This window comes from Rhamphochromis sp. 'chilingali' (genome assembly GCF_963969265.1).
Source record: "Rhamphochromis sp. 'chilingali' genome assembly, chromosome: 1".
NCBI classification, from domain to species: Eukaryota; Metazoa; Chordata; class Actinopteri; order Cichliformes; family Cichlidae; genus Rhamphochromis; species Rhamphochromis sp. 'chilingali'.
The window spans coordinates 1524119-1549931 of record NC_137929.1 but is presented as its reverse complement, the minus strand read 5'-3'; the positions used below and the strand labels follow the sequence as shown (position 1 = coordinate 1549931).

The following is a 25813-nucleotide window of genomic DNA, read 5'->3' as shown; positions in this document are numbered from 1 at the left end:
AGTACACAAACACGAACGTAGCTCAGAGTGGCGGACACACTCGGCCTCGTTGGTCCAGCTGTGAGTCCGTTACCGTGAACTATGGAGCGGCAGATTTGTGCTGAACTAAGCTGGGCCCTGTTTCAGGAAGCCGGTTTAGTGGAAAAACTGAGTAAGTATACCCTGAGTTAACGAAAACTCTGGGTTTTCGGTTTCACAAAGCGAGTTCAGCTGAAGCCTGAGTGAGTCACTATGACGACACACGCCGTGAAGCTAACCTGCCCCCTAGCAGGTTTACTACCACTAACCCTGACTGTCTCCGCCCCTTTGTCGGAAACCTGACAGTAGGAAGTGTCGGACATGGCGTGTCCCTTCCTTGAAGAGCCAGTAGATCGTGAAGCCCAAATTCTCCGCAGAGCTCTCCGCCGGGAGAGAGTGATTAGAGCGCGTTTGGACATTTTATCATTTCCTGATGATTTTCTGTGCGAACGTTACCGTTTCTCAGCACAATCTATAAGTTATTTGGATAACATCCTCAGGCCATATATTACGCATGTGACACATCGCGGACATGCTCTCAGTTCTGTACATATTATTTGTATTGCACTTCGGTTTCTTGCAAACGGGAGCTTTCTGTATAATATTGGTGACGCTGAGCACGTTTCCAAGGCTACCGTCTGTCGGGCAGTCAGGACTGTTACAGTTGCACTGAAACGTCTCCTGTACTCGTTTGTGGTGTTCCCCGGTCACAGACCCACAAGATTTATCAAAGAGGGATGCCACAAAATTGCAGGTATCAGGATGACCAAAACTTAATTTATGATGTGGTGATACTTGGACTACTACTTAAATTTTACATTTATTTTCAGGGTTCCCAGGCGTGATTGGCTGTATAGATGGCACTCACATTCCAGTCATTGCTCCTTTAGTAAATGAAGGAGACTATGTGAACAGGAAGTCTTTCCACAGCATTAATGTACAGGTACATAGTTCCCTGTAGCATTTCAAACTAACAAATTATTTTATCATAGTAATGGATGCTAATTTGTGTTCTCTGCACTGTGAAGATCATATATGATGCTGCCAACATTATCACAAATGTGGAAGCCAAGTGGCCAGGCTCTGTCCATGACTCACAAATATTCCGTGAATGTACACTGAGCACAAAATTTGGACATGGTGAGTTGAGAATACTTTAAAATATATAAAGACCAATTGCTTCAGGGACATTTGAACTGAAGTGTATCCTTCTGTCTTAGGAGAGTTCACTGGCTACTTGCTTGGTGATAGGGGGTATCCATGTTTACCCTATTTGCTTACCCCTTACTCTGACCCTGAACCGGGCCCACAGCAGCGATATAATCTGGCTAATTGCAGGACAAGAGCCAGAATTGAAATGACTATCGGAATGCTTAAGGCCCGGTTCCAGTGCCTGCAAAGACTCAGGGTCACCCCAGAAAGGGCATGTGACATTATTGTGGCATGTGTGATTCTTCACAACATTGCCACAATTAGAGGAGAACACTGTCCTTCTGAACCAAACATCAGCAGTGATCCAAACCATGAACATCCTGACCCTCCCACGGACATACAAGATGGAAGAGCAGTCAGAGACACCATATGTCACAATCATTTCTTTTGACCCATCACCTCAACATGTTGAAAGAAGAATAAACAGATTTTTTGTTCAACTGGCTTTATTGGTCGCCTGTATTTCCTGTACACAAAGTATTAAAAGATGTACACCTCATAAAGTGTCTCTGTTGCTTCCTCCTCTGTAACAGCTGTCAATGTTTCTTCATTATTTTCCTGTAGTAAAGAAATAAACAACATTGCTGTTCTACTGTACACTCATATAATCTGTGGAGTATTACTCACAACTGCATGTTGGTCTGGCTCAACAGGAGGCTGCACCAGATGCAGTACACCATCACCATCAACTGATAGAATATGAGGTTTATACAGGTCACTTATAACTTACAAGGGACCAAATGGCATTTAACAAACATACCAATCACCTTACACTTCATTGTCATTATGCTCTCAAAGACAACCAAGCCTGAGGGAAGGCAAAATCAGTAGGAACATAACTTCACTACAAAATAATCCATTATGGTAAAGAGTTTATCAAATGAATGAGCAGCACTGCAAAGGTGACTGTGAAGAAAGGATGTATGCACATCATGTATTATTTTGAATTTACCCCCTATGTAGGCACTTGTGTCTTGCGGGGTTATTGACTCAGAGGATGTCCCCGCAGAGATGCCTTCGGCCACAGGGCGCCCACTGTTTTGGCTGAGGGCCAACTGCTCAGCCTCTGTGAGTGGTGGTGGTGGAGGACCCCCACCTGTTTTTCGGGCCTCCGCTTTTTTTCTGTTGGCTATAACGGGCCACATTTGAGCATACAGAGTAAGCAAATATGTACTTGTAATGTGCTCAGATAATTTCAATAAGTGCTTACAGAAAGGAAATTAATGTAGCCTCTAACTGCAATTGATTTACATGGGACAAACAGACCAAGCACTATGGCTCATAATACAATTACACCTTACCTGTTTGGACTATATTTTTATATTTCATTTTTACTTGCTGCCAGGCACGTTTGGGGCCTGTTGGGTTGCACCTGCGCTCACATCACATCACAAAATAAAATGTATAAAATAACAAATAAAATAACATATGATAAAATAACGTGTTAAATGGGTGGAAATCCCTCGATCAATGTTTAAATTGACACTCACGCATTGACTCTGTCGGCTATGTTTTGCCATGCATGCTTTTGCAGCTGCGGTTGTGTTACTTTTTTCCGCGGAATTTGCATGTTATCGGCATATGCTGCCATCAGAATTTCGGCCTCAAGTGCTGTAAAATACATTGACCGCGCCTTCTTTCCCTCCGTCTCCATGGTGACTCGCTTAATCTGTGCTCCACTAATCAGGGCTTTATGTATCCTCGTCCGCGCGCTTCACTTGGGGTTAAAGCAACTCCGCGTTGACTGAACTAATTGTTATCAGCCTTTCTGAAACCGAATATTCCGAGTTGGACAGTTCGGGGTTACTCAACCGTGAGTGTCGTTTTTCACTCTGAGTTTTCCAAACCGGCTTCCTGAAACAGGGCCCTGCACACAGCTGATGTTAGCCAGGAAACATTACACACTGACTTTAATGGAGAGACCGGAAATACAAACACACACAGTTTGTTGTGTGAAGAAATCAAACACGAGCTGAACAAACAGTAAAGTTCCTAAAGACAAACTGTTAAAGGAGGAAACAAAGCAAACTTACAGTTTCTTCACACCAACAACAAGCTCCACTCCACACCTGGACACTAAACACGGACACACAGGTGAGCTGCTTCCTGGAAGGAGGCGGGGCTCCACCTGAAACTCAGCACAGGTGGGAGGGGCTCAGCTCTGTGTGTGCTGATGTGTTAACTTTAAAAATATGCCGTCTGACTGCTCAGACTGAGTCAGAGTAAAGTTCACATGCTGACGTGTGGAGACATGAAACCTTGTTGTAGCTGCAGGTGTGAACACACTGATCCCAGATCAGCTCTGCTGTATTTGTAACATGAACATTTCTGCTGCAAAGCTTCAAATGTTCAGCATGTTTCTCTGTTTCCAGTCTATAGATCCAGTCACACTTTCTACCTTCACCTGTGCAGTAAAGACTGAGAGCAGAGCTGAAAGCAAGCGTCCAATCAGTGAGCAGCATCAACACCTGAGCTTCATTCAGACTCTGTTATTGAAGATGTTGTTGGTACAAAGTTCATCTGCTGCTCACATGAATCCATGAAAGATTTATTTCACTGAATGTTTCTTCAAAGCTCATTTCAACCTGTTGAAGTCATGAATGAAAGTGCAGACTGAGAGTGGATCACATGATGTTTGAGGTGTGTCATGTGACATGTTCAGTATTGTCACACATGTCTAGATTGTCCCTGATATCATAACTGCTCAAACACTGATGATTATATTTGAAGAATTATTCCTGATGGCAGCAAAGTTTGAATGGAGCTCTCTGTCTGTGCTGATTTGTCGCCCTCTGGAGGTCAAAGCACAAACTGCATGATGTCACTGTAACCACCACAGAGACAGGAAGTGTTTTTATGACTGAAACACTGAAATGATGCTAACGGCTGTCGTTAGGCTCACTGACAGCAGTGCTGATGTGTTCATGTCAAACACTGGCTCAGGTCAGACTCCTTCATCCTTCTCCAGCGTGAGGCCGCCCTCAGACCCACAGGAGCTCTGACCTTTGACCTCCTGACCCTAACCATTTTAGTCTTGTTGCATCTTTAAATGCAAATCCATCCAAACTGTAGCCGAGCAAAAGAAGCTGGAAGCTGTTCTATGAATGATGTTGTCGAAGGAGCTTGGAAAGAAAAGCGTCTGGACTTCTTTAAGTTGCTTGAAGAGGGACATGGACGTCTTAACGCCCACTTACATCCTGGGACATTTGATCACAGGAAATCACATGATAGGGTGGGGCTAGATCTCACAATGGGTTCACCCAAAACCTTGGCTGATTGTGACCCACACCCGTTCTCACACCGTGGCTCGTGTGATTAGGTAGAGGATCAACAGGGGCTCCATGTCCCTGAATTTAAACTGAATCTAAACACACCGTGCACAATGCCAAGTTAGATAATGGTTAAAAGAACAAGATAAGAATAAATAAAAAGATAAAATAAGGATAAGAAATAACTTAAAAAAATAAAATAAAAAGATAAATAACTGCAAATAAGTACAAATAAGTAACTGAAGACACGTGTGGTCTGCAGATGTCGATGTACATGGATGTACATGGAGTTTAATGTGCAAAATGAACTTAGTGTGCAAAGTGACCTGATGTGCAAACTGCAGTTTGAGGTCGGTCAGCTGTTCAGGAGTCTGATAGCAGTGGGGAAGATGGAGTTGTTGAGTCTGGATGTTCTACATTTCACACTTCTGAACCTTCGTCTCGAGGGCAGAGGTGTGTCTCTCCTCTGGACTCTGTGATGGTAGCTGCTCTGCAGAGAGGGCAGCGGGGTCCTGATGATCTTCTCCACAGTTGTTATCACTCTCTGCAGGCGTTTGCGGTTTGCAGTAGTGCTGCCGTACCATGCAGTGATGCAGCTGTCAGGCTGCTCTCCACAGTGCAGCTGTAGAACCTGCTGAGGATCTTGGCCAACATACCAAATTTCCTCAGCCTCCTCAGGAAATACAGCAGCTGCTGAGCCTTCTTGACCAGCTGTGTGAGTTTGAGTCCCTCACTGACTCAAACTCCTTCAGTGACACTTGCAGCCTTGCAGATTAGTTTGCTGATCCTGATGCATCTCTGGAGCTGATGCTGTCCCCCAGCAGACAACAACAACATAGATGCTCTCACTAGTCCACTTTACCCTCTAATCACATCTCTGACATCTGCAGGTTGCTCCATAGAGACTCTTGTGCAATGCCAGGTGTTTGTGTTTGTCTGTAGGTACACATTAGATATGACCATAGACGCACACACACAAGTGAACACAGCAGCACAGATGGTTTCCACCTGCTTCCCTCTTTCTTCACACAACTGTGAGGATGATGAAGAGGTTTCAGGACGAGGTGGTCAGCAAGCACAGGATAAAGCAGGGCCATGAAACTCTCTGGTGCAGCAGATGTTTAATCAGACTCAGCTTTAGGCTTCTTTTCCCACCTGGCAGCAAAGTAACAGCTTCACTAATGTGAACAGTCACAATGTTAAACGTTTCTATATCTTCATATATTTTTATCTGTTGATGCTGCAGAATAAAGTCTGTTAACAGAGTGCAGGATGTGTAGAGCAGGTCCAGCTCTCCCTTTACTGTGTCCACTTTCATCAGCCCCTGTGAAGTGACACAGAGTGCATGTGTGTCTGTCAGCTGTTGTTTGTTGTGAAGGATGGAACAAATGAACACACACTTTTAGAGAAATCTGAAAAAGCAACACGTGCTTGGGCTCCTTCTGTGCTCGTCTTCATTAATGCTGATCTTTCTTTCCTGTTTGTTCTTTGGCACAAGCTTCAGTCTTTTCTCCCAGGGCTCCTTCACACTTAGAAACACACCTACATTCATTTATACACAAACATCATGAAACAAAGGCTTTGTAAAAGAGGACATGAGATCCTCTCTGAACAGCACATTCATATCAAACACAGGACTGAACAGGATATACTGAGTCTGTGCTGTTTTCATTGTTACTTGCTGAGTATTTTTCCAGTGTTTGAAATGTGACTCAAGTCTGATTCTTCTACTGTGTGTGAACTCTAAGCAGCTGCATTAAACAGCTGCTTTTCAAACCAGGCTCAATCCTATGACTCTGTGAATGTAAACTTTTGTCACCTGCATGAATAACAATCCTTGATCTAGTCAGGACTGCAGTGCTCCTGTGATCCCAGCTTATAGATGGAGGCTAGCATGAGAGGCTCAGCAGCTAAAGCAGCACACCTGGGTCTCCCAGCCTATTAAAAGCAGCCCTTTGCTTCACCTGCTTCACTAAACATTATTATTATTATTTAAGCAGAGTGGTGTGATTCATGTAGGCATTGCTGTGTGACAGGAGGACTTTTCTTGAAACAGCTCGTGTGACGTGAGCTGACGTAAAAACAGTGATGTTAGCTTGATTCTCTTGGCTAAAACTATTTTAAAAAGAGGGTCAATCATGCAAATCTGCCAATAGAAGCCAAAGTTACAGCCCCTCAGAGTTTAAAGAGAAAAGGCCCGTTTCCAACACTCGGTTGTGCAAAGGGAAACAGGCCCACAGTGCCTGAGTGTGTGGGTAATTCTTCAAATAATATTCAAAAGCAAACATTTTTAAGCATGTAAATAAAATTCAATCATTTCTGCTCTTCAATACCTAAGAAATGAAAACTGGCAGATGGTCCCAAAATGTGAAACGCCTGGCTATCTGTGCATTTAGTGCTGCAAGTTTTCACTGTTTACCTTCAGAAGCATAAATCTCTGCACAGATAATGTTCATATGTGGATTCCTGGTTTCTGCAGTTAATTGTGACCCAAAGCGTATTTTTAAAGTGGTTCCAGGCAATAAAGTCTAAAAATAAATACATCTACTTCCTTTTTCTGTGTTCCAGCCTCAGTGACTCTGACACAGTGCTGTAATATTTACACCTCTGATGAAAACAGAGTTTGTAGTTGCAGAGAAATACTCGACTCATTTTGGGCATTTACGAGCAGGAACCTCAGAAAGCCCCTCGCTGCTTCACTGGTTAAGAAGCAAAGCAAACATTAGTTCACAGTGATGTTAATTAAGGCCCAAAGTTTAGGAACGAACGTCAGCACTTCACTAATGAATGTAATGCTGATTCATGTGCTTGTTTTGTAATGTGCATGTTGTGCGTTGCTATTTCCCATATTCTTTGGCACTGATAGATGAAGAGTCTCAGGCAGGACCGAGGCTGCCAGCTGCTGACAGTGAGCAGGGAGAGAGCAGCAGAAGCTGGGCAAGAGCAGGGCACCTTCAGCCCCCTTCATCAGTCAGAAATCATTTGGGTGTCTGTGTGAAATGTCTGGTTTTTAAAATCTTTTTGTAGACATATTTATTAAATGTTTAACAATTATATAGAAGAAAGACAATGTAAAGAACAAAACATGACAAAACAAAAATGAGTTGAAGTTATGAACTGTTTCTGAGAGACAAATAACACCAGGATCCTTTTTGTGTAGCTGACAGCTGGTAACTGTGCAGGGGCGGGTCTAGCAAAGTGTTGCCAGGGGGGCAGGTAGGGCATTAACAGGGAGAGGGGGGCACAAAGAAATACTTTTCTTTCTTGTTCTCATTTAAAATGTCTCACTTTTAATAAATAATTATCTGAATCTTACAACAAACGTTTCCATCTGATGTAAAATGTATAGAAATCCATTATTGTACATAGTCATTTTTTAGGGTCCCATCATAATTTCTTCAGAAGTAAGTACTGCATATGATGCCAGTGTTTCCCACATTTTCTAGATTCTGCACCAGTACTGTGTGTAAAATGCATCAAAAAGTCAGTTTGATTCTTTCTCAGCTGTCTTTCTGTCTCCTTTCACTTTTTAAAGGTTGCCATGTTAGAAAACATATTTTGCCCTGCCGTGCTGTTTATTGATGTGGCAAATGAAAGGTTTATGAAAACATATCTAAATCTGTCATCAGTAATCAGCAATGATCATGTCTCACCTCTAGTCTCTGTCTTAATGTCAGGTTTCCACCGTGTGTTGTAGATGTTCAGGAGGTTAACTCGACCAACAGTCTACTTCCTGTTTAGAATACCAGGACAGGGAGGATGGTGCAGGTTTAAGTTTATTAGACTGATGCATGTATACCAACAAGACAGCGTCCATCACTGTGACAACAGCGTTTGTTTTCATTCAAAGGCTTCATGGTTTTTCCTTTAATACCTGGGGGGCCGGTCTCCAGTCAAAATGCCCGGGACCATTTTTTGTCCCAGTCCAGCCCTGGTGTCAGATCTGCATGCAGTGTCAATGAGACGATCAACAACAGATCAGACAAAACACTCAGGCGGACACTCCTCTGTAGAAGGAAACATGGAGAGTGTGAGGTAATCAGTGCACAACATCACTTTGTATTTCAGGCTGTTTTTATATAGAACTTCAGCACCAATGTAAAAGTTCTGGTTTTAGGAAGATGAAGAACATTTTCAGGAAGGATGCCGTCTGCAAGCAGAGCTGCTTGAACCTCAGCGCTGAGGTCCAGACTACTTCCTGTGAAGCCACGTGATGTAAATCTGCTGCTGTAACTTCACAGTTTACTGAAGCTAAATGCAACGTTACCATATAATCTGTTTTCAACAAAGGTTTCACTCCGTCCGGTGTTGATGGAATGATTCAGGCCGTACTCGTCAGGCTTCCCGTCGACCACACGCATTTCAGTCACAAACCCCGTGACTGACAACAAGGGAAACAGCAGAAGAAAAGATGTGAAAAATACTGGATGATGATGATGGAGGATTAACCGCGGTGGCTAAACTGTTTCCTGTCTTTGTGGGCGTACTCACAGGGAAGTTTCCAGGCACGTCAGTCTTGGTGGCTAAAGTCTCCATTTTCCAACATGTATCGCTACAGGTGCAAAGACACAACATTAATCATCAGTGTAAATATTTTAATGCTGTCCAAACGGTGTTTGCTTTGTCTGTCCTCTCGCACTCACAGAGGAAACGAGGACGCCACCTTCAACCCATCTTCAGTTGGCTCAACCATGGCCGGACTTCCTGTTGGCTTTGTGACAGCAAACCACTTGAAATGAGAGCAAACTGCAGTCAAGCACCACTTACAGCAACCTGTGGACACGCAAATGGAAAGCACTGAGAATCATACAGAAGCATAAGAGCTGTTTATTGTAACACACGTGTGTGTGTGTGTGTGTGTGTGTGTGTGTGTGTGTGTGTGTGTGTGTGTGTGTGTGTGTGTGTGTGTGTGTGTGTGTGTGTGTGTGCACATTAATAACACACTGATGTATGTTAGTTTGATTTATGCTATATCTGAGAAAACAACTGCAGAATTTTACATCAAAGTTTCCAAAGCTGATGTTTTGTTGTTCACTCTGTTTTATATTCATATAGTTTGTTGTTTTTAAATCAGTGGACAAAATAAATATTATCACACAAAATCCAGGGTGAAACATAACCAAATAACCTAAATGGTGAAGTCATTATAGAAGTACATGTTGCAAAGGTCAGCCTCCTGTATAGACTGCTAAACTGTCTGGGGGGGCCCTGCCTGTCCTCGTTGGATAAGCTCCACCCCTTTTCCATAAGACGGAGACATTTGTATGAAAATAGATGGGCAGTAAAATAAAAAATAAAAAATATTATGGATGACTCTGTAAATCAAAGTCGGCCTGAGGCAGAAGCAGAAACCATGAGGAGCACAGCACCACTCGCAGAAGGGCACGAAGTGAAGCCATAGCTGCTGAAGAGTGAAGACGTGATGATGGAGGAGATCACAGATGAAGATCTGCTGCCTGCTGACTCTTTATATAGAAGAGTGAGACTATCTCCCCACCAGCAGCTGCACTTATACAAACCCCAGGTGCTGGGATGGCTTTGAACATGTGACATTTTCTGCAAACACATGGACAGTTTCATAAGCACAAAGATTATTCCTGCAGCGGCAGAATCGTATCCACTGTGTGAGAGGTGAACGTCAGACAGTTCTTAGAAAATGTAGTTTCTCTTTAAGCTTTTAACATCTTTTACCCCCATTTGTCTAAAACTACTTGACAGCCCTTCATGTCAGAGGTTTATTACCTGTGCAGGATGGAGCACATGGTCTCAGTCAGGCTGGACACGATCACTCCTACAGGAAGTAAATGTGATTTTATTTCACCTGTGAAATGATGAAAAACAGCAGAATAGCTCACGCTAACAAACGGGTGTTGAAATGTTTCATTTTCTGCTGTTTCACAGGTCAAAAAGGGCGTCGAAGCAAACTGAAGCTGAGCTGCTGCTGCTGTTGTAGTGCAGCATCTGCTGTGTGCTTCATCAGAGAACCTTCTGTACACAGCAGACAGAGGCTGCTGCCACTGAAGTCCATCTGCTAGAGAGCTTTAAACACTGGTTATTGAAGTGGCTTTGATGATACTGATACACAGTCTTTGCTGCTGTCACAGGACAGGGATCCACCAGGGAGTAGTTGTCAGGATAAAGAGCCTTCGCTTCTCTAAATATAAACTGGATACTTGTAGGAAACTTTGGGAAGCAGCATTTTTCCTCATATCGTCTAAACTGAAGTTAGCTCAGGTGCTTCTTCCATACTTGCTCTGCAGAAAGCCAAAGAGTTTGGAGCTCTGCAAACATTTGCAGCACAGCTGGATGTTTGTAACTTTGGTCACCTCTGTATCATCCCTCAGATTCTTTCTGCACAGCTTTGAAACCATGACAGCACGAGTGATGCTGAGGAGACGTCCAGTTTAAACAGACCTTTATTCCTGGAACACAAACACATGAAGTGATGCTGCTAAAGAAGAACATTTAATCGCACTAATGAATCAAGCATCTGTATGTTTGTCTGTCAGTCTGTCAACAGTTCCTCTGATCGACTTCAGACTTGGTGGGTATTTTGTTTTTGCAGCGGTCAAAGTCGATCAGCGTGTTGCTTTGTCTGCTGTAAATCTGCCTGTACAAAGGGAAACATGCATGTTTTAGATGCAAACTCACAACATGGCTGCATTTTTGTGATTATGTGTATTTTATATTGATTTATTCTATTATGTTTTGTATATGAATCTTTACAAGTGTGTCGATACAAAGGCTTGATTAAAACAAAGGTCTCAGCTGTGCTGTTAGGGATGCTCTCATATTTGTTTCAAATGTAATAAATCAAAGGATTTCAGGCTTTTCATCCTTTTTATTTGTTTGGTTCTAACAGCAGCTGGATAAAAACATGCAGGTGATGAATATAATTGTGTGATATTATGAGCATTGTGAATAAAGAAAGAGCAGAGATAGTAAAAAGGAAACAGGTGATGGACGTGAGATTTTCAGAACAAAAGCTCCTCAGTGAGACGATCACCTGGACACAAGGTCAGGCAGCTGGGACTCATCTAGAGAGCAAAATGGAAAAGTGATCTGTGCAGAACATCACTGTTGATTGCAGTTATTTACATCAGACTTCTTCTCTGAGATAAGAGCACCATTTGTGGGAAAGATGACAGTATTTCCAGGCTGGATGCTGTTTGCAGGGAGAACTGAATGAAAGTCTCCTGCACCTCAGCGCTGAGGTCCACACCTGTGAACACAGATGAGGTCAATCTGCTGCAGCACGTAGAGCTTTACTGATCAGCAGGTTCAAAGGATTCAGCAGAGTGTAGAGTCAGAGCTAAATGCCACATCACCATAGAGTTTGTTAACAACAGCTTTCTTTGCCCTTTGTCTCGATGGACTGAATCAGGGATACTCGTCATACTTCACCTCAACCACGTCACTGAGAGACCCCAGCCTGACACAGCAGCAGAGATGATGAAAGCAGAAACAGCAAACAGATGCTTCAGTTGTGTTTCTCTCTGTGTGTGCGCTCACGCCCACTTGTGTGTGTGAACTTTCCACGTACCTCAGCTTGTTTCTCCAACATGAGCCATCAGGGCTGAAAAACATCACTAACACATGAATTCTTTCTCTTTTTGTTATCACCTGTGATCATGTGTCTCATGTTTCTGTCATTCACCAGTTCTTGTATAGTTACGTGTAACTAGACTTCTGTGGGACGTAAATGATTGTTTTGTATGCAGATCTGTACAAAGGATGTAAACACTTGATTACAAAGGAGATCTCAGCTGTGTTGTTATGGATGGACTTCAACGTATTTGTTAAAAAAGAGAATAAAGCAAAGTGTTTTAGCTGTTTGGGAGTTTTTGTTTGATTCGATTCAGTTTTATTTCTATGGAGTCAAATAATAACAAAGGCTCTAGAACAGCCCTGAGTTTGTCCAGGTGACACTCCTCTGAAGAACAAAGACAAAGAGGAAGAAGGGGACTCGTTTTCAAGTCTTGTTTCTTTCAAAATAAAAGCTGAAATGTTTTGGAAGCATGATAATATTTCAGCCAGGATGCCGTCTCCAAGGAGACCTGCACCTCAGCGCTGAGCTCCACATCACGCCCTGTGAAAGCACAGATATAAATCTGCTGCAGTGAGAAGAACTTTACCCAACACAAGTGTAGAAGTAGACATTTGACTTTACCTACAACCTGTTAACAACAAAGCTTTCATTGCCTCTGCTGTTGATGTCATGTAGGACTAATCATACTTCACATCAGCCATGCACACGTCAGAGGATCTCCAGGCTTTCAGTAATTAAGCCAAGCAGATGATGTGAACATAGCAATAGTAAAACATGCATCATAATCAGCTGTATGTGTCGACTATGTGGCACCTCAGTCTTGTTGGCATGAAGAAAAGTTGTGTAACATGTAGCATAAGGGCTGCAAAGACATCATGTAGACAGCAGTCGTCTGTTAGTCGTAACGTATCTCCTGTTAAAGAGTTAAATGTGCGTTCTCCATCTCTGTCCTCTCACAGCTCGCCGTACACCAACTCCAGCTGTGGTAACCATGGCTGTGCCCATCAACACGCTGAAGCTGAGACGCCACCCGTCACTATGGCGACTCCAATAGGGTTACCTGTCAGCTGTGGACGCATGAAAGGAAAACAGCAGAAACACAGACATGTTTACTGGAACATTTCCTATTGACAGCTTTATGGAAAAGTGGGTTTAAACACTTTTCTATGTTTTATTTTGTTTATTTATGGATTTATTGTGAAAGGAATTTCAAAGGTTTAATTTGACCTTTCCCCTGTTTTTCATACAGACTGGAGACGAATGGATGGTGCTTTCTTTGTTTGTCTAAAGATAATGAATAAAACTCTACACACATCTTAAACCACCCTCCTTTCTATATATTGTGTTATATAAATGGAAAGTATATAAGACACAAACTGAGCTTATATGATACTAAGGACCCTGGAGGTCAGTCCACCTTTATAATTCAGCACAGCCTGGAGTCTCTTAGTCAAGCTTGTTTGTGTTTTCTGTGAGGAAGTTTTCAGCAGCAGCTCTTTTCTTGGATGTTGGTTCCCTTTGTTTCCATCCTCTGTTAAGATGTTTCAGTAATGTTGAGGTCTGGGGAGGCCAATCCATGGCTGACGTCCTGTGATGCTGCATTAGCAGTTTGTTCATAGTGAAAAATGAAGCCACTGCCAATCAGACATTTGCACAGTGGATCAACTTCTGATGGTACTGTCCTGAATTCCACACCTATAATATGTTTGCACGTACTGATGAATATGTGCAGCTGATTTTCAGTCCAGTTCCTGTGTGACAGACGCCAGTCTTTCTGCCTGTGTCCTTCCTTAACAATAGAGCCATCCTTCCACTGAGACTGTTTCTGATGAGGCTTCACTGAGCAGTAGATGGATCCCTCAGCTCATCTAATCGTCCTATTTCTAACACATGACTGTCAGAAACTGTTAATCTGCTGCAGCTCTTTAACTCCTCCACTTCTTTTTTTGTAATCTCTTAGTTTCCTCATCTTTTAAGGTGGCACTGCACACCAGATCCAAAGTCAACATGCTGTTATATAATGGAGTTGAACCTGTAATGGAGTTTGATTTAAACCAATCAGCAATTAAGTGAATGATGATGAGCAAAGATGGTGGAGGTGGTGGATGAAGACCCGGACAGCTGTGGTTGGCTCCTCGTATAGAGCAGAGTGAGGTTGTGTTTGCACATTATTATAAAACCATGTTCACCATATATTTTACCTGCAGACAATAACATGATTTCTTTGCTGTGGTGATTTTATTCCACTTTGGTAAAATGGAAAACCATCATTTCTTGCTGTAATTCACACATTATTCCAAGAGCCTCAACACAAGCCTTGTAGTCCAACCATATATAGACAAATCAATAGTTGTGTTTGTAACAGCTCATGAACATGAATCGTTCCACATTACTTTAAAATCATTGCAAACTAAACTGGAATAAATGAGTGTTTATATATAGTTTTGTCTCAGCTGTTCATACACAGTGTTTCAGTTCTTATCAGAGTCCCACCGTCTCACTGTGGTGAACCTTTAGCTCTGTTGTAAGCGTGTTGTTAGACCAGGTTTCCCTCATTTAAAAATAATCTCTCATTAGAAATGGACATTATGTCTAAGACATAGAAATGCTTATTATGGGTTCACTTGATGTCACTGAAAAGATGCACATGGGTAACGTGCAGGCCGTCCAGCTCCGAGGTTTATCTCCTCACCTCGAGTCTGCGACACTCTCTCCGTGTCCTCTCAGATAAGGGCGCGCACATTTCTGCACGATCTTCTAAATTACAAAGAGCGATTCACAAAACAGAAGCTCACAAAACACTCATCACAAACCAAAAATGGCTCCACTGAGCGTCAAACTGTCACCAGAATTTACTGATAATCTAAAGACTCACAGAACTCATTTTGTCTCATTGTGTCTTAGTTTGAGACATAAGTGCATGATCATAATACTGTGTAGTTAGATGAGACAGAGCTGATGCTTGCTCTTAATTATCCTCTTCATGTTTCCCGAGCCTCAGCAGTGGAAGCTACCATGGATAGAAAGACTATGACTCATCTTAAATCTCAAATCTTTGTCTCCAAAGAGCTGCTGATGTGTCCGATATGATCCACAAGCTTAAACTAGGATTATAAGTGTGTGCAGTGATGTGTGTGAAACCTCTGAGGACTCACACGTGTGTGCTTCAGCCCACACACACATATGAAGCACTGCGACCTCACACAGAAGTGTTTTACACATCCAACCTGAATCCTGATCATTTCTACAGTTTATTAAGTTCAGCTTCACCTGAACATCAGTGATGAAGCTGCTCTGACTCCATCACAGCTCACAGCTGTTGGAATGAGTCAAACAATGAAGAAGGTTCAGAAACAGCTGATGATTTTACAGAAACATGATGCAAACATGAGAATGGACACATGATTTTTTATTAACAGACACTGTTTATGTTTCACTGTGCATGACGTCATCAACACTGACACCAGGGGGCGCTCATCACCAGCCTGAGGAAGTGTGATAATGGGGGGAGACGCAGTGTTGTGTGTACTGCAGTCGGACAGAAGGAAAAACTTCCTCCTGAAAACATTTTCATCCTTCCCAAAAGTGTTTGAGTCAAATGTTACAAATATATAAATACAATAAAACACAGGGTCTTACATAAAATTAGTGATGCAGTTGTGCACTGAGCACCTTTCCAATGTTCCTTCCTCAGATGAGTCCAGCTGCTGAACACATTAACATCTGTATGTAAATGTAGCCGAGAACCAACCTGAGCACTGCTGGGAAAATACAAAGGCAACCATCAAAGTGCTGTATTATCTTATTTATTCTGAATGTTGACTTAGATCCACACCACGATTTATGAAACTATAGAACTAAAATAACAACAATCGTCTGCTTCTTTAAAATTTCTTTCATTACATCAAACCAGTGAAAACTGAAAAAAACAAAGAGCTGTTAGCATGTTTAGACCAACTTTGAGACAGAGACTGTAAAGTTCTGCACTTTAAATCCTGCCTGTGTTCCTGCAAATGATTCACACTGAAAGTATCTTAGTTTAGTATTGAGTGAGCCACAAAGCAGCCTGATAGCTTTAACCTCTGGGGGGTCCTAGAAAAATGCATACACTATCGGGCTTAGAGCCACAAATCGACCACGCCCTAAAAAGCGCTGTAAAAACTTTATATATTAATATTTTTTTCCACTTTAAATTAGCCAATCTTTTAGACCTACTTCTCCTTGAAATATTCATGTCAAGTTTTAATTACATTTCGCGGTTTTTAACCCTTTTAATCGCAGTTTAATTACATGAGCGCACCGTTTTTTTTAGCCCCCCAAAACAAAACGAAATATTTAAAAAAACAAACATTTGAAGTAATATTTGATTGTTATTATAATTAGGCCTTTAGATGGACTAAAGATTGGTACCAACCTTCATTTTGATCGCCTTTTATTTTTTTTTCAGGACCAGAAAATGGTCTCCAGGCGGCAAATGCTCCTCCTCTAGGCCGAAATCAGTGCATCCTCCCGGGTTAACTCCCGACGATGACCGGGGCATGTTGCGTCGGACCCCTTTTTCCAACACACACGTCCGGTACCATGTCACAACAAATACGTCATTTCCTGTTGATTAAAAAAAAAATGCACCCTCAAACGGTCCTAGGGGCCGAAAATGGTCCCGCCCGATCAGCGGGCGAAGCCGCTGCTGCACGCCGGAAATGAGGCTTCGTTTCCCGCAGGTCTGTTTAAGCAGCCCGCTGTTTTCCAGCCCGGGGTCAAATGTGGAGCAAGGGCGCCACCCGGTGGACAAATAAAAAAATTACAACTCTAAGGCCAGTACTGCAAACGGAAACGGAAACATAACCGATCACGATCGATTTGACCGTAATTTTTTTGCCGTGAAAAATAGCGTTTATAATGGGTTTCAATGGGGCACAAATCGACCACTAGGACCGATAGTGTAAGTTTGTCTGTAGCTTAGCCACTGAAGCTAATTTCCGGAAGTCATACTGAAATTTTAACAGTAAATGTGACCGAACTTTTTTTTGCAGACTTTCGCTATATTCCATTCAACACAGTGCAAATGGCGTGTAAATGAACAATGAAAAATGGCACAAATCGACCCAAGACCACCCAGAGGTTAAAACAGTAAAAGTAAATGAAATTGACAGTTTCAGTGGAGCTGGATCTATTATTGGGGGGTCATGACCCCCGTAACCCCGCCTGGTCCTGAGGTCAAATCCACCATCTTTGTTTCAGAGCTTCATGTTCTCCCGTGTTTGTGTGCGTCCTCTCCGGTACTCCGGCTTCCTCCCACAGTCCAAACACATGCAGTTAGTGGGGTCAGGTTAGCTGTGAGTGGTTGTGTCTCTGTGTTATTCCACCTTAATAAATGACTTCCTGTTAGCATGAAGTGCTTCTGTAGGACTGATGTCATTTTCATGGTTGGATCATTTAAATGAAGCTGGACTCAGATGCAGTAAATAAGCTGATTGATCATTAATGAATAAAGCTGGTCAAACACATCACGTGGACACATGTGATTGTGTGTTGTAGTATTGATCCCAATGCTGGTATCAGTCCTGGATCAATAACACTGGATGGATGCGTTCAGCATGGAGCCCTGAGCTGTGTTACAGACAAACATGGAAACTGACAGGTCTGTGTCATTCACAGTCTGTAACACTTCTAAACAACAGAGGCTGACCCAAGTGCCTCAGAGCCAGGCACGCTCACATCACAGCTCTCTAAATAAGCCAGTTTCAAAATAAGAGCTGAAAGCTGTGTTTGCTTGTGTTAGCTTATTATTGTGGAGACTAACATTCAGTGATCATGTGTTCAGACTCATAATGATTACTCTCAGAAATCCTGATCTTTGTATTTACTGTGTGTTGGATCAATAACTGAGATTCATGGTATCACACAGCTGTGCTGCTGCTGATGTCAGCACATCTGGAACAATACGAGGTATCTGCTACCAGACTGAGCAGGACGTGAGACCTGTGGACTGTTTAAAGCTGTCCCTCCACAGCTCACTCAGACCTGATCCACACCTCAGTGATATTCTCTGACTTCCTCAGTAGAGACAGAAACCATTCAGATCTGGGACCATCAGCTGACTGATGATGTCACACAGACTGTGTTTTTCAGGAACAGTGATTCTGATGTGAGCCTGCTAGCTGACAGCAGACCTGATGAAAGCACATGTTCACATCTGTGAGGACAGACTGGACTCTTTGACTGCACCTTGGTTCTCCTCAGAGGTCTGTACAGGAGCATGTCCACCCCCACTGAAGATCTCAGTCACTGTGAAACATAGAAAGCTGCTTGTGTGGCCTCTGCCTCACATGTAGATACAGCTACAGGTTTCTCTGTCAGTCAGACTGAAACAGTGTCCTGATGCTGCATCATTCAGCTCTGTGCCCCAGTCAGCATCACTGGGAGCTACCAGTGTTTCTGCCCTTTTCCTGTAACACTACACTCAGCACAGGCTCAGCTGGTATCCAGTGTTGGACTTTGGCTTCAGCTGCTGTGATAGATCCTCTAACATAGATCAGCTCTGTTACATGTTGTTAGATAAGTGCAGCTGCTGTCATGTCCTGATGTTTCTCTGGCTCAGCAGCTTCTCCATCAGAGGTTCACATGGAGCTGATCCAGTATCTCCAGTAACTGTGTTCTGTGCCTCACTGGTTCATCCTTCTGTCTGTGTGACGTCAGTCAGATGTTGAAGTTAAACTCTGTAATCTTCACTGTGTCACAGAGTTCAGTGAGTCCCGTTATTCACAGTATCAATCAGATCATCAGAGAACAGCTGATCAGCAATCAGTGGTGCCAACAGCGCCTCCTGTGGTGAGAGGATGCAATAATGCAATGTAGCATTTTTCCACTCAACACTTGCAGTCATGGAAACTGTCTGTTGGATCTGTGTGACGTTGCTTTCTTGGTTAGAGTTCCTCACAAACGTCCAGATGATTCTTCTAATGAGGCGTCGACCATGTTTTCAGCTCTTTGGAAGAAAACGTCGCCCTTTGCCATCCTTACTTTTCTTTGACTTCTTCAAATGCAGCTGAACTCCAGCTGGTATTTTCTTGGACTTTGCAGCTGTTTCTGGTCATCAGTTCATTCCTGCAAACCTCTGAAGCTGAACAACAATGATGCTGCATTGCTGGCTGATCCCAAAAGGTTGATTCTGTTCATCTGGACGTTTTCAGAAACGTTTGCTCACTGATCAGGTGACTTCTTCAGTCTCAGCTGACTGCAGCTTTACAAGCTTACAAACAGCACATTTGCACAATGACTGAAAGCAGCAGCACCTGATATATATGATACTAATATAATACATATACATATATAATCCATACTAATGATGAAGGAACTGAGCTCACAGTCCATTGTTCATTCAGTGAACTACTCAGTTTATTTTGGGCCTCAGAAATGCTCACTCTGTTTGTACATCACTGTCAGCAATAGACTCATTCTGCTGTGTGGACAGGAACACATGTGACATCACTTCCTGTTTGTTTGTGACTGAAGAGGAAGAAGTTTACAAGGAATCATTTAGAAGAGTTTCAAACATCAACTGATTGAATCCATGAATCTGAAAACGTGTTTGTGAGTGAAAGAGACAGACATGTACAGACTGAACTATCTGTTCAACAGTCAGAGTGTTTCTGTAACAGGAGACACTCTTTACACTCCACTCAGCACAGGGACACTGAGGAACCAGACCAGACTCTAAACCCAGGATAAAGAGTTTGAGTGAATGTGGTGTTGAAGGTGTGGAGGTGGATCAGAGTGTCAGAGGAGACTCTGTAGAAGGACAGAGTGCCAGCAGGACAGTCCACATACACTGCTGCTCTGTTAGAGACAGAGGAGGAGGAGGAGATGGGTGTGTCTCTGTTATTGTGCCTGACATAATGAGGACCATCATCAGAGCAGTACAGACTCCAGGACTGATCATTCCATCCAAACAAACAGTCTCTGCCTCCTTTCCTTCTGATGCTTCTGTAACTCACTGATATATAAACTCTTCCTCTCCACTCGACCTCCCAGTAACAGCGACCAGTCAGACCATTTCTACACAGCAGCTGAGACCAATCATCAAATCTGTCTGGATGATCAGGATATGACTGAACCTCCTCCACACGTGTCACCTTCCTGTTGTTGTCAGACAGTTGGAGGTTTGTGTGCACTGTGTTTGTGTCGATTGTGAGTTGACAGGAATCTGATGGAGAGAACAAACACAATCCAGCTGCAGTTATTGATCCATCATCTGTTCATTGATTGACACTTTGATGATGACTCCTGACATGATGAAGATGGTTGAATGTGTGCTGCTTTGTTTTCATGAATCCCATTAAAAACACACTTACACTTCCTCAGACCTGGTCTCAACCATCGGACTCCAGCAGGCTCCACCCTGAAAGGAGGAGGGGGGTCAGAGCAGCACAGTCAGCATGCATACATGGACATTACATGGCTCTCACACACACACTGTTACACACTGAGCTCAAAGCTCGGCTCCACTGTTTTATTCAAAGAAATCTACATTTATTTATCAGCACATTTAAAAACAGCTTGAGCCAAAGTGCTGCACAGAGTAGAGAGAAAATAGGAAACATACACAGTAATGACTATAAAGACTGGTCAGGATTGAAAGCTACAGAGTACAAATGTGTTTCCAACCGGCTTTTAAAAATGTCCAGTGTTGGTGACGACCTGATGTGAAGGGCGACTGTTCCAGAGTTTGGCTGCAGCCATCGATAAAGCTCACCTCTGTTTTTACGTCTACGTCTGGTCAGAAGCTGCTTATCTGCAGACCTGAGGGCTCCACTTGGATTCTTTTGTTAAAGAGAGATAAGATGGAGCCAATCCATTCACAGATTTAAAGACAACCAGATCTGGAGGTGGATTCTACCACGTACTGGTAACCAGTGGAAAAAGCTGGTGATGGGTCGTCTAGCACAGACCCACCGCTGGAACCAGACAATTGATGAGGGAGAGAACTGTGACAGCGCCGTTCCTTCACTTGACCTCAGTCGCTCTCGTCTGCTCCCTCGTAACACTGCTCTTTATTGAGCTTACATGAATATGCACAAGTTCATTAACATATGACGTCTTACACAGGTATGAACAAAGAGTACCAGTCTGTGCATAGTGTGTGTGTGTGTGTGTGTGTGTGTGTGTGTGTGTGTGTGTGTGTGTGTGTGTGTTCCAGATGTGACCCTGTGACCCCAAAGCTGGTGCTAAGAGTCCAGCGGTCCCCCTAACAAAGGGCTCTTATACTTAACCAGACACAGAGTAGGTGTCCTCCTACACCAGGGGTCTCAAACTCGTGGCCTGTGGGCCAATTGTGGCCCGCAGGACAATAGTTTTTGGCCCCACCTTAATATGAAAATGTAATGTTAGTTTGATAATGTATGACACTTTACAGTGTTGTGGGCGGAGCTGAATTAACCCACCAATCAGGGTGGGATATGGATCTCAGGGGACACCAGCCGGGCTTGATGCAAGCAGGGAAACATTTCTCAATGAGTCAAAGTTCCAGCAGCGTTGCCCTGGAGTGTTTCTTTCTTTCCTGTGCCTGGCTGGCTTCCTCCTTTCTATTGGGCAAACGCCGACATTCGCCCCAGCGCGCTGCGTTCACAACACTTCAAAAAAAGTTGTTTTTTTAAGTTGCTGCCCAGCGGGACATTATACGTATATAGATTTATACACACGTCAGTGGGATTTAAAGTTATTTTTCCACAGAGAGAGATCTCATATTAACTCTCACAGTGATGCGTAGGCGGCGGGATAAAAGAAAAGTCATGAACTCAATGCAGCCCAATTTAGTCTGCAGTCACATAGCGACACCTGTTCATCGGCAACAACAGTCCCCGGTAACCCGGACTAATTATAGGGTCGCACTGTAATTTGTGGCTCGATGTTTTTATTTGCATCACTCCGTTTGCATTGCAGCAAACATGAACATTACATATATTTCAATATAATGTAAAAGCAGTCAAAACAACTAACATCAGAAACAGCTGATGTTATTTGTTATATGTCACGGTGTCATTTCCGCTTCTTTCTCCTGTAACAACAGCCCGGCGCCGTGAACAGTCGCCTTTTTTGCGCTCGCTATCCCTGCACTTTCTACCATCTGCAAACGCCACGGTGTTCGTGTCGTCATGAAAGACATGAACATCGAGCGTAAAAACAAAGGAGACTGCTACCTGCTTTTTATCTGCCGATCGCCGTGCTACGGTTGCAAGAAAAAGAAGCAGAAATGACCTTCTCTACGCGTTGAGACGTTCCCCGTCCATCGGCTAAACGCTTGATTGAAACTTCAATGCGACAGTGACACCAAGTAGAATTATAAATGTCACATAGCCCCAAACATGTCTTTTTCAAAGCCTGCGGTGAAGAGAAAGGTTGGTGATGAGCACCGACAATTTCAGGAAAAAGTGGGAAATGCAATATTTCTTTGTTGAGCACATGGGCACCCCGACCTGTCTCATTTGCACAGAGAAAGTTGCGCTGCACAAGGAATACAATTTGAAACGTCATTACACAAATAGACATGCTGAGGTGGATGCAAAATACCAGGGAGACGAGAGAGCGAACCGGGTTGCCAGTCTTAAAACAGATCTACTGAGGCAGCAAGATTTCTCCAAGAAAGCAACCAAAGACAATAATGCAGCAGTCGGAGCCACGTGGTTAGTGAGATGATTGCTAAAGCAGGGAAGCCATTCACAGAAGGTGGATTTGTCTAAAAGTGCATATTGCAGGCTGCAAATATAGTCTGTCCGGGAAAGAAAGGTCAGTTTAGCAACATCAGCCTTTCTGCCAACACCGCAGCAGATCGCATTTCTGACCTGTCAAGTGACATTTATGACCAACTGTGTGAGAAAGCCAAATGTTTCAGTGTATACTCAGTCGCTCTTGATGAGACCACAGACATCACCGACACTGCCCAGCTCCCAATGTATGTCCGTGGTGTTGATGACAGTTTTGAAGTGATGGAGGAGCTGCTCACAGTAATTCCAATGCATGGCCAGACCACCGCTCAGCAGATATTTACAAGCTGTGTGATGCCATTGAGAATGTTGGTTTGCCATGGAAGAGGTTTGTTGGAATAACAACAGATGGAGCGCCATCAATGACAGGGAGGAAACATGGACTGGTGGCACAAAACAAACTGGAAGAGGAAGGCGTGGAGGAGGCCATTGCTCTGCACTGCATCATCCATCAGCAGGTCCTTTGCAGCAAATGCCTGAAGTTTGACAATGTGATGTCTATTGTTGTGAAATGCATCAACCAAATCAGATCCAGGGGCTTAAAGCACCGAAGGTTCTGAGCTTTTTTAGAGGAAATGGAGTCAGAATATGGGGATGTGCTCGACTTCACTGAGGTACGTTGGCTCAGCAGGGGAAATGTATTAAAGAGACTTTTTGAGTTGAGAGCAGAAGTGAAGCCTTCATGGAGAAGGATGGAGTTAGTGTTTCACTTGAGAAATGCATGTTCTTCCAGACATCTGTGAAGTATCTGGGCCATGTAGTGTCCCAGGCTGGTGTTGAAACTGATCCAGACAAGATTTCCACAATCACTTCTTGGCCAGTGCCAAAAAACTTGAAGGAATTAAGATCTTTCCTTGGTTTTGCTGGGTACTACAGACGTTTTGTCCAGGGATATTCAGCCATTGTCAAGCCGTTGCATGATCTCACTGCTGGTTATCCACCTTCCCAGAGGAAACTGAGACGAACTGTAAAGCCAGAGAATTACCTCAACCCCAAAGAGCCATTTGGAGGACGATGGACGCAAATGTGTCAACAAGCTTTTGAGTCCATTATTGACAAACTCACTTCTGCCCCAGTTCTGGCATTTGCTGATCCCCGGAAACCATACACACTCCACACTGATGCCAGTGCCACAGGTCTTGGTGCGGTGCTGTATCAAGAGCAGGATGGAAAAAACAGAGTTGTAGCATATGCCAGCAGAGGTCTTTCCCGGAGTGAGTCAAATTATCCTGCCCAGAAATTGGAGTTTCTTGCTTTGAAATGGGCGGTGACTGAAAAATTCCACGACTACCTTTATGGTGCTCAGTTTACAGTTGTGACAGACAGCAACCCATTAACATACCTCTTATCATCAGCAAAACTTGACGCTACCGGTTACAGATGGCTTTCAGCTTTGTCCACTTTCACCTTCAAATTAATCTACAGAGCAGGAAAGCAGAACTCGGATGCTGATGGTTTGTCTCGCCGACCTCATGGTGAACTGTCTGATGATCCTCTGTCACAGAAAGAACGTGAGTGAATCTGGAGATTTGCATGGCGACATCTCAATGAACCAGATCATGTCTCTATTGACCAGCATACCATCAAAGCAGTTTGTGACCGTCATCTGGTGTACAGTTCAAGCACTGATCCTGATCTTGCTCTGGTGTTATCCATGTCTGTCAATGTCAACAGTCTGCCTGACAGTTTCACGGACGACATCCAGTTCACCTCCATGGTACTCCCCCAAATCTCAACAGCTGACCTTGCAGCCAAACAACGCCTTGACCCTGTCATCCGGCATGTCATAGCTCAGGTTCCCGATCTACCTCTATTACTGCGAGAAGTAAATAAACTGGAGCTCCATAACACCCTTCTCGTCAGGAAGAGACAAGTGGGAAGTGACTTCACATACCAGCTAGTGCTACCTGAGGAATATCGACCAGTTGTACTAAACCACCTACATGATCAAATGGGTCACATGGGAATTGACAGAACGCTGGACTTGGTCCGTTCCCGGTTTTATTGGCCTAAGATGACAAGTGATGTGGTCAATAAAATAAGACGGTGCGAAAGATGCGTGAGACGCAAATCCCCATCTGAACGAGCCGCACCTCTGGTCAATATCAAAACCTCTCATCCCATGGAACTGGTGTGTATGGATTTTCTCTCTGTGGAACCAGATCATGGAGTCAAAGACATACTTGTCATAACTGACCATTTCACAAAATATGCCATTGCTGTGCCAACACCAAACCAGAAAGCCAGGACTGTTGCCAAATGTTTATGGGACAACTTTCTTGTGCATTATGGTATCCCAGAACGCTTGCACAGTGACCAAGGCCCTGACTTTGAATCCAGAATCATCCGAGAGCTTTGTGAAATGGCTGGGATCCACAAAATAAGAACCACTCCATACCATCCAAGAAGCAATCCTGTTGAACGGTTTAACCGAACATTACTGGACATGCTAGGAACACTCACAGCTCAACAGAAATCCCATTGGAAAGACTTCGTAAAACCCCTGGTGCATGCATACAATTACACAAGAAATGATGTTACAGGTTTCTCACCATATGAGCTTATGTTTGGCCGCCAACCTCGCTTACCGGTGGACTTGGCCTTTGGACTACCCCTTGCCAAAGAAGGATCAACATCCCACACACAGTATGTGGAAAAACTAAAGTCCAACCTAGAAGAAAGTTACAAGCTGGCCATCGAAAACTCAGAAAGGGTGATGAAACGTAACAAAAGCAGATTTGATAAAAATGTCACTGCATCACAGCTGAATGTTGGAGACAGAGTTCTTGTGAGGAACGTGCGGCTAAGAGGCAAACACAAGCTTGCAGATAAATGGGAGTCATCTGTGTACATTGTAGTGAAGAAAGCCGGCACTCGTCCTGTGTATACAGTTCGACCCGAAGGCCAAGACAAGCCCCTGAGAACTTTACATCGAGACCTCCTATTGCCCTGTGGGTATTTAACACCTTCTGAAAAGGAAAGGCTTACTAAGCAGAAGAGAA

At 43.5% G+C, this 25813-nt stretch overlaps 2 protein-coding genes across 2 annotated transcripts in view; one reads left to right on the top strand and one right to left on the bottom strand.

Annotated features, from left to right (window-relative positions):
* The first annotated feature begins 2693 nt into the window (after positions 1–2693).
* Positions 2694–25813, top strand: part of LOC308399164 (protein NLRC3-like) — a 96707-nt gene continuing 73587 nt past the window's right edge. The window contains exon 1 of the mRNA XM_080886201.1: positions 2694–3098. The gene's annotated coding sequence lies outside the window, so the exon portion shown is untranslated. The remainder of the gene's footprint in view (positions 3099–25813) is intronic.
* LOC308399239 (protein NLRC3-like) overlaps positions 18598–25813 on the bottom strand; it is a 39043-nt gene continuing 31827 nt past the window's right edge. The window contains exons 9-10 of the mRNA XM_080886372.1: positions 20403–20449; positions 18598–20254 (exon numbers count right to left, since the gene is read on the bottom strand). Of these exons, the coding sequence (XP_080742498.1) occupies positions 19731–20254; positions 20403–20449 (571 nt within the window). The 3' untranslated portion in view covers positions 18598–19730. The remainder of the gene's footprint in view (positions 20255–20402; positions 20450–25813) is intronic.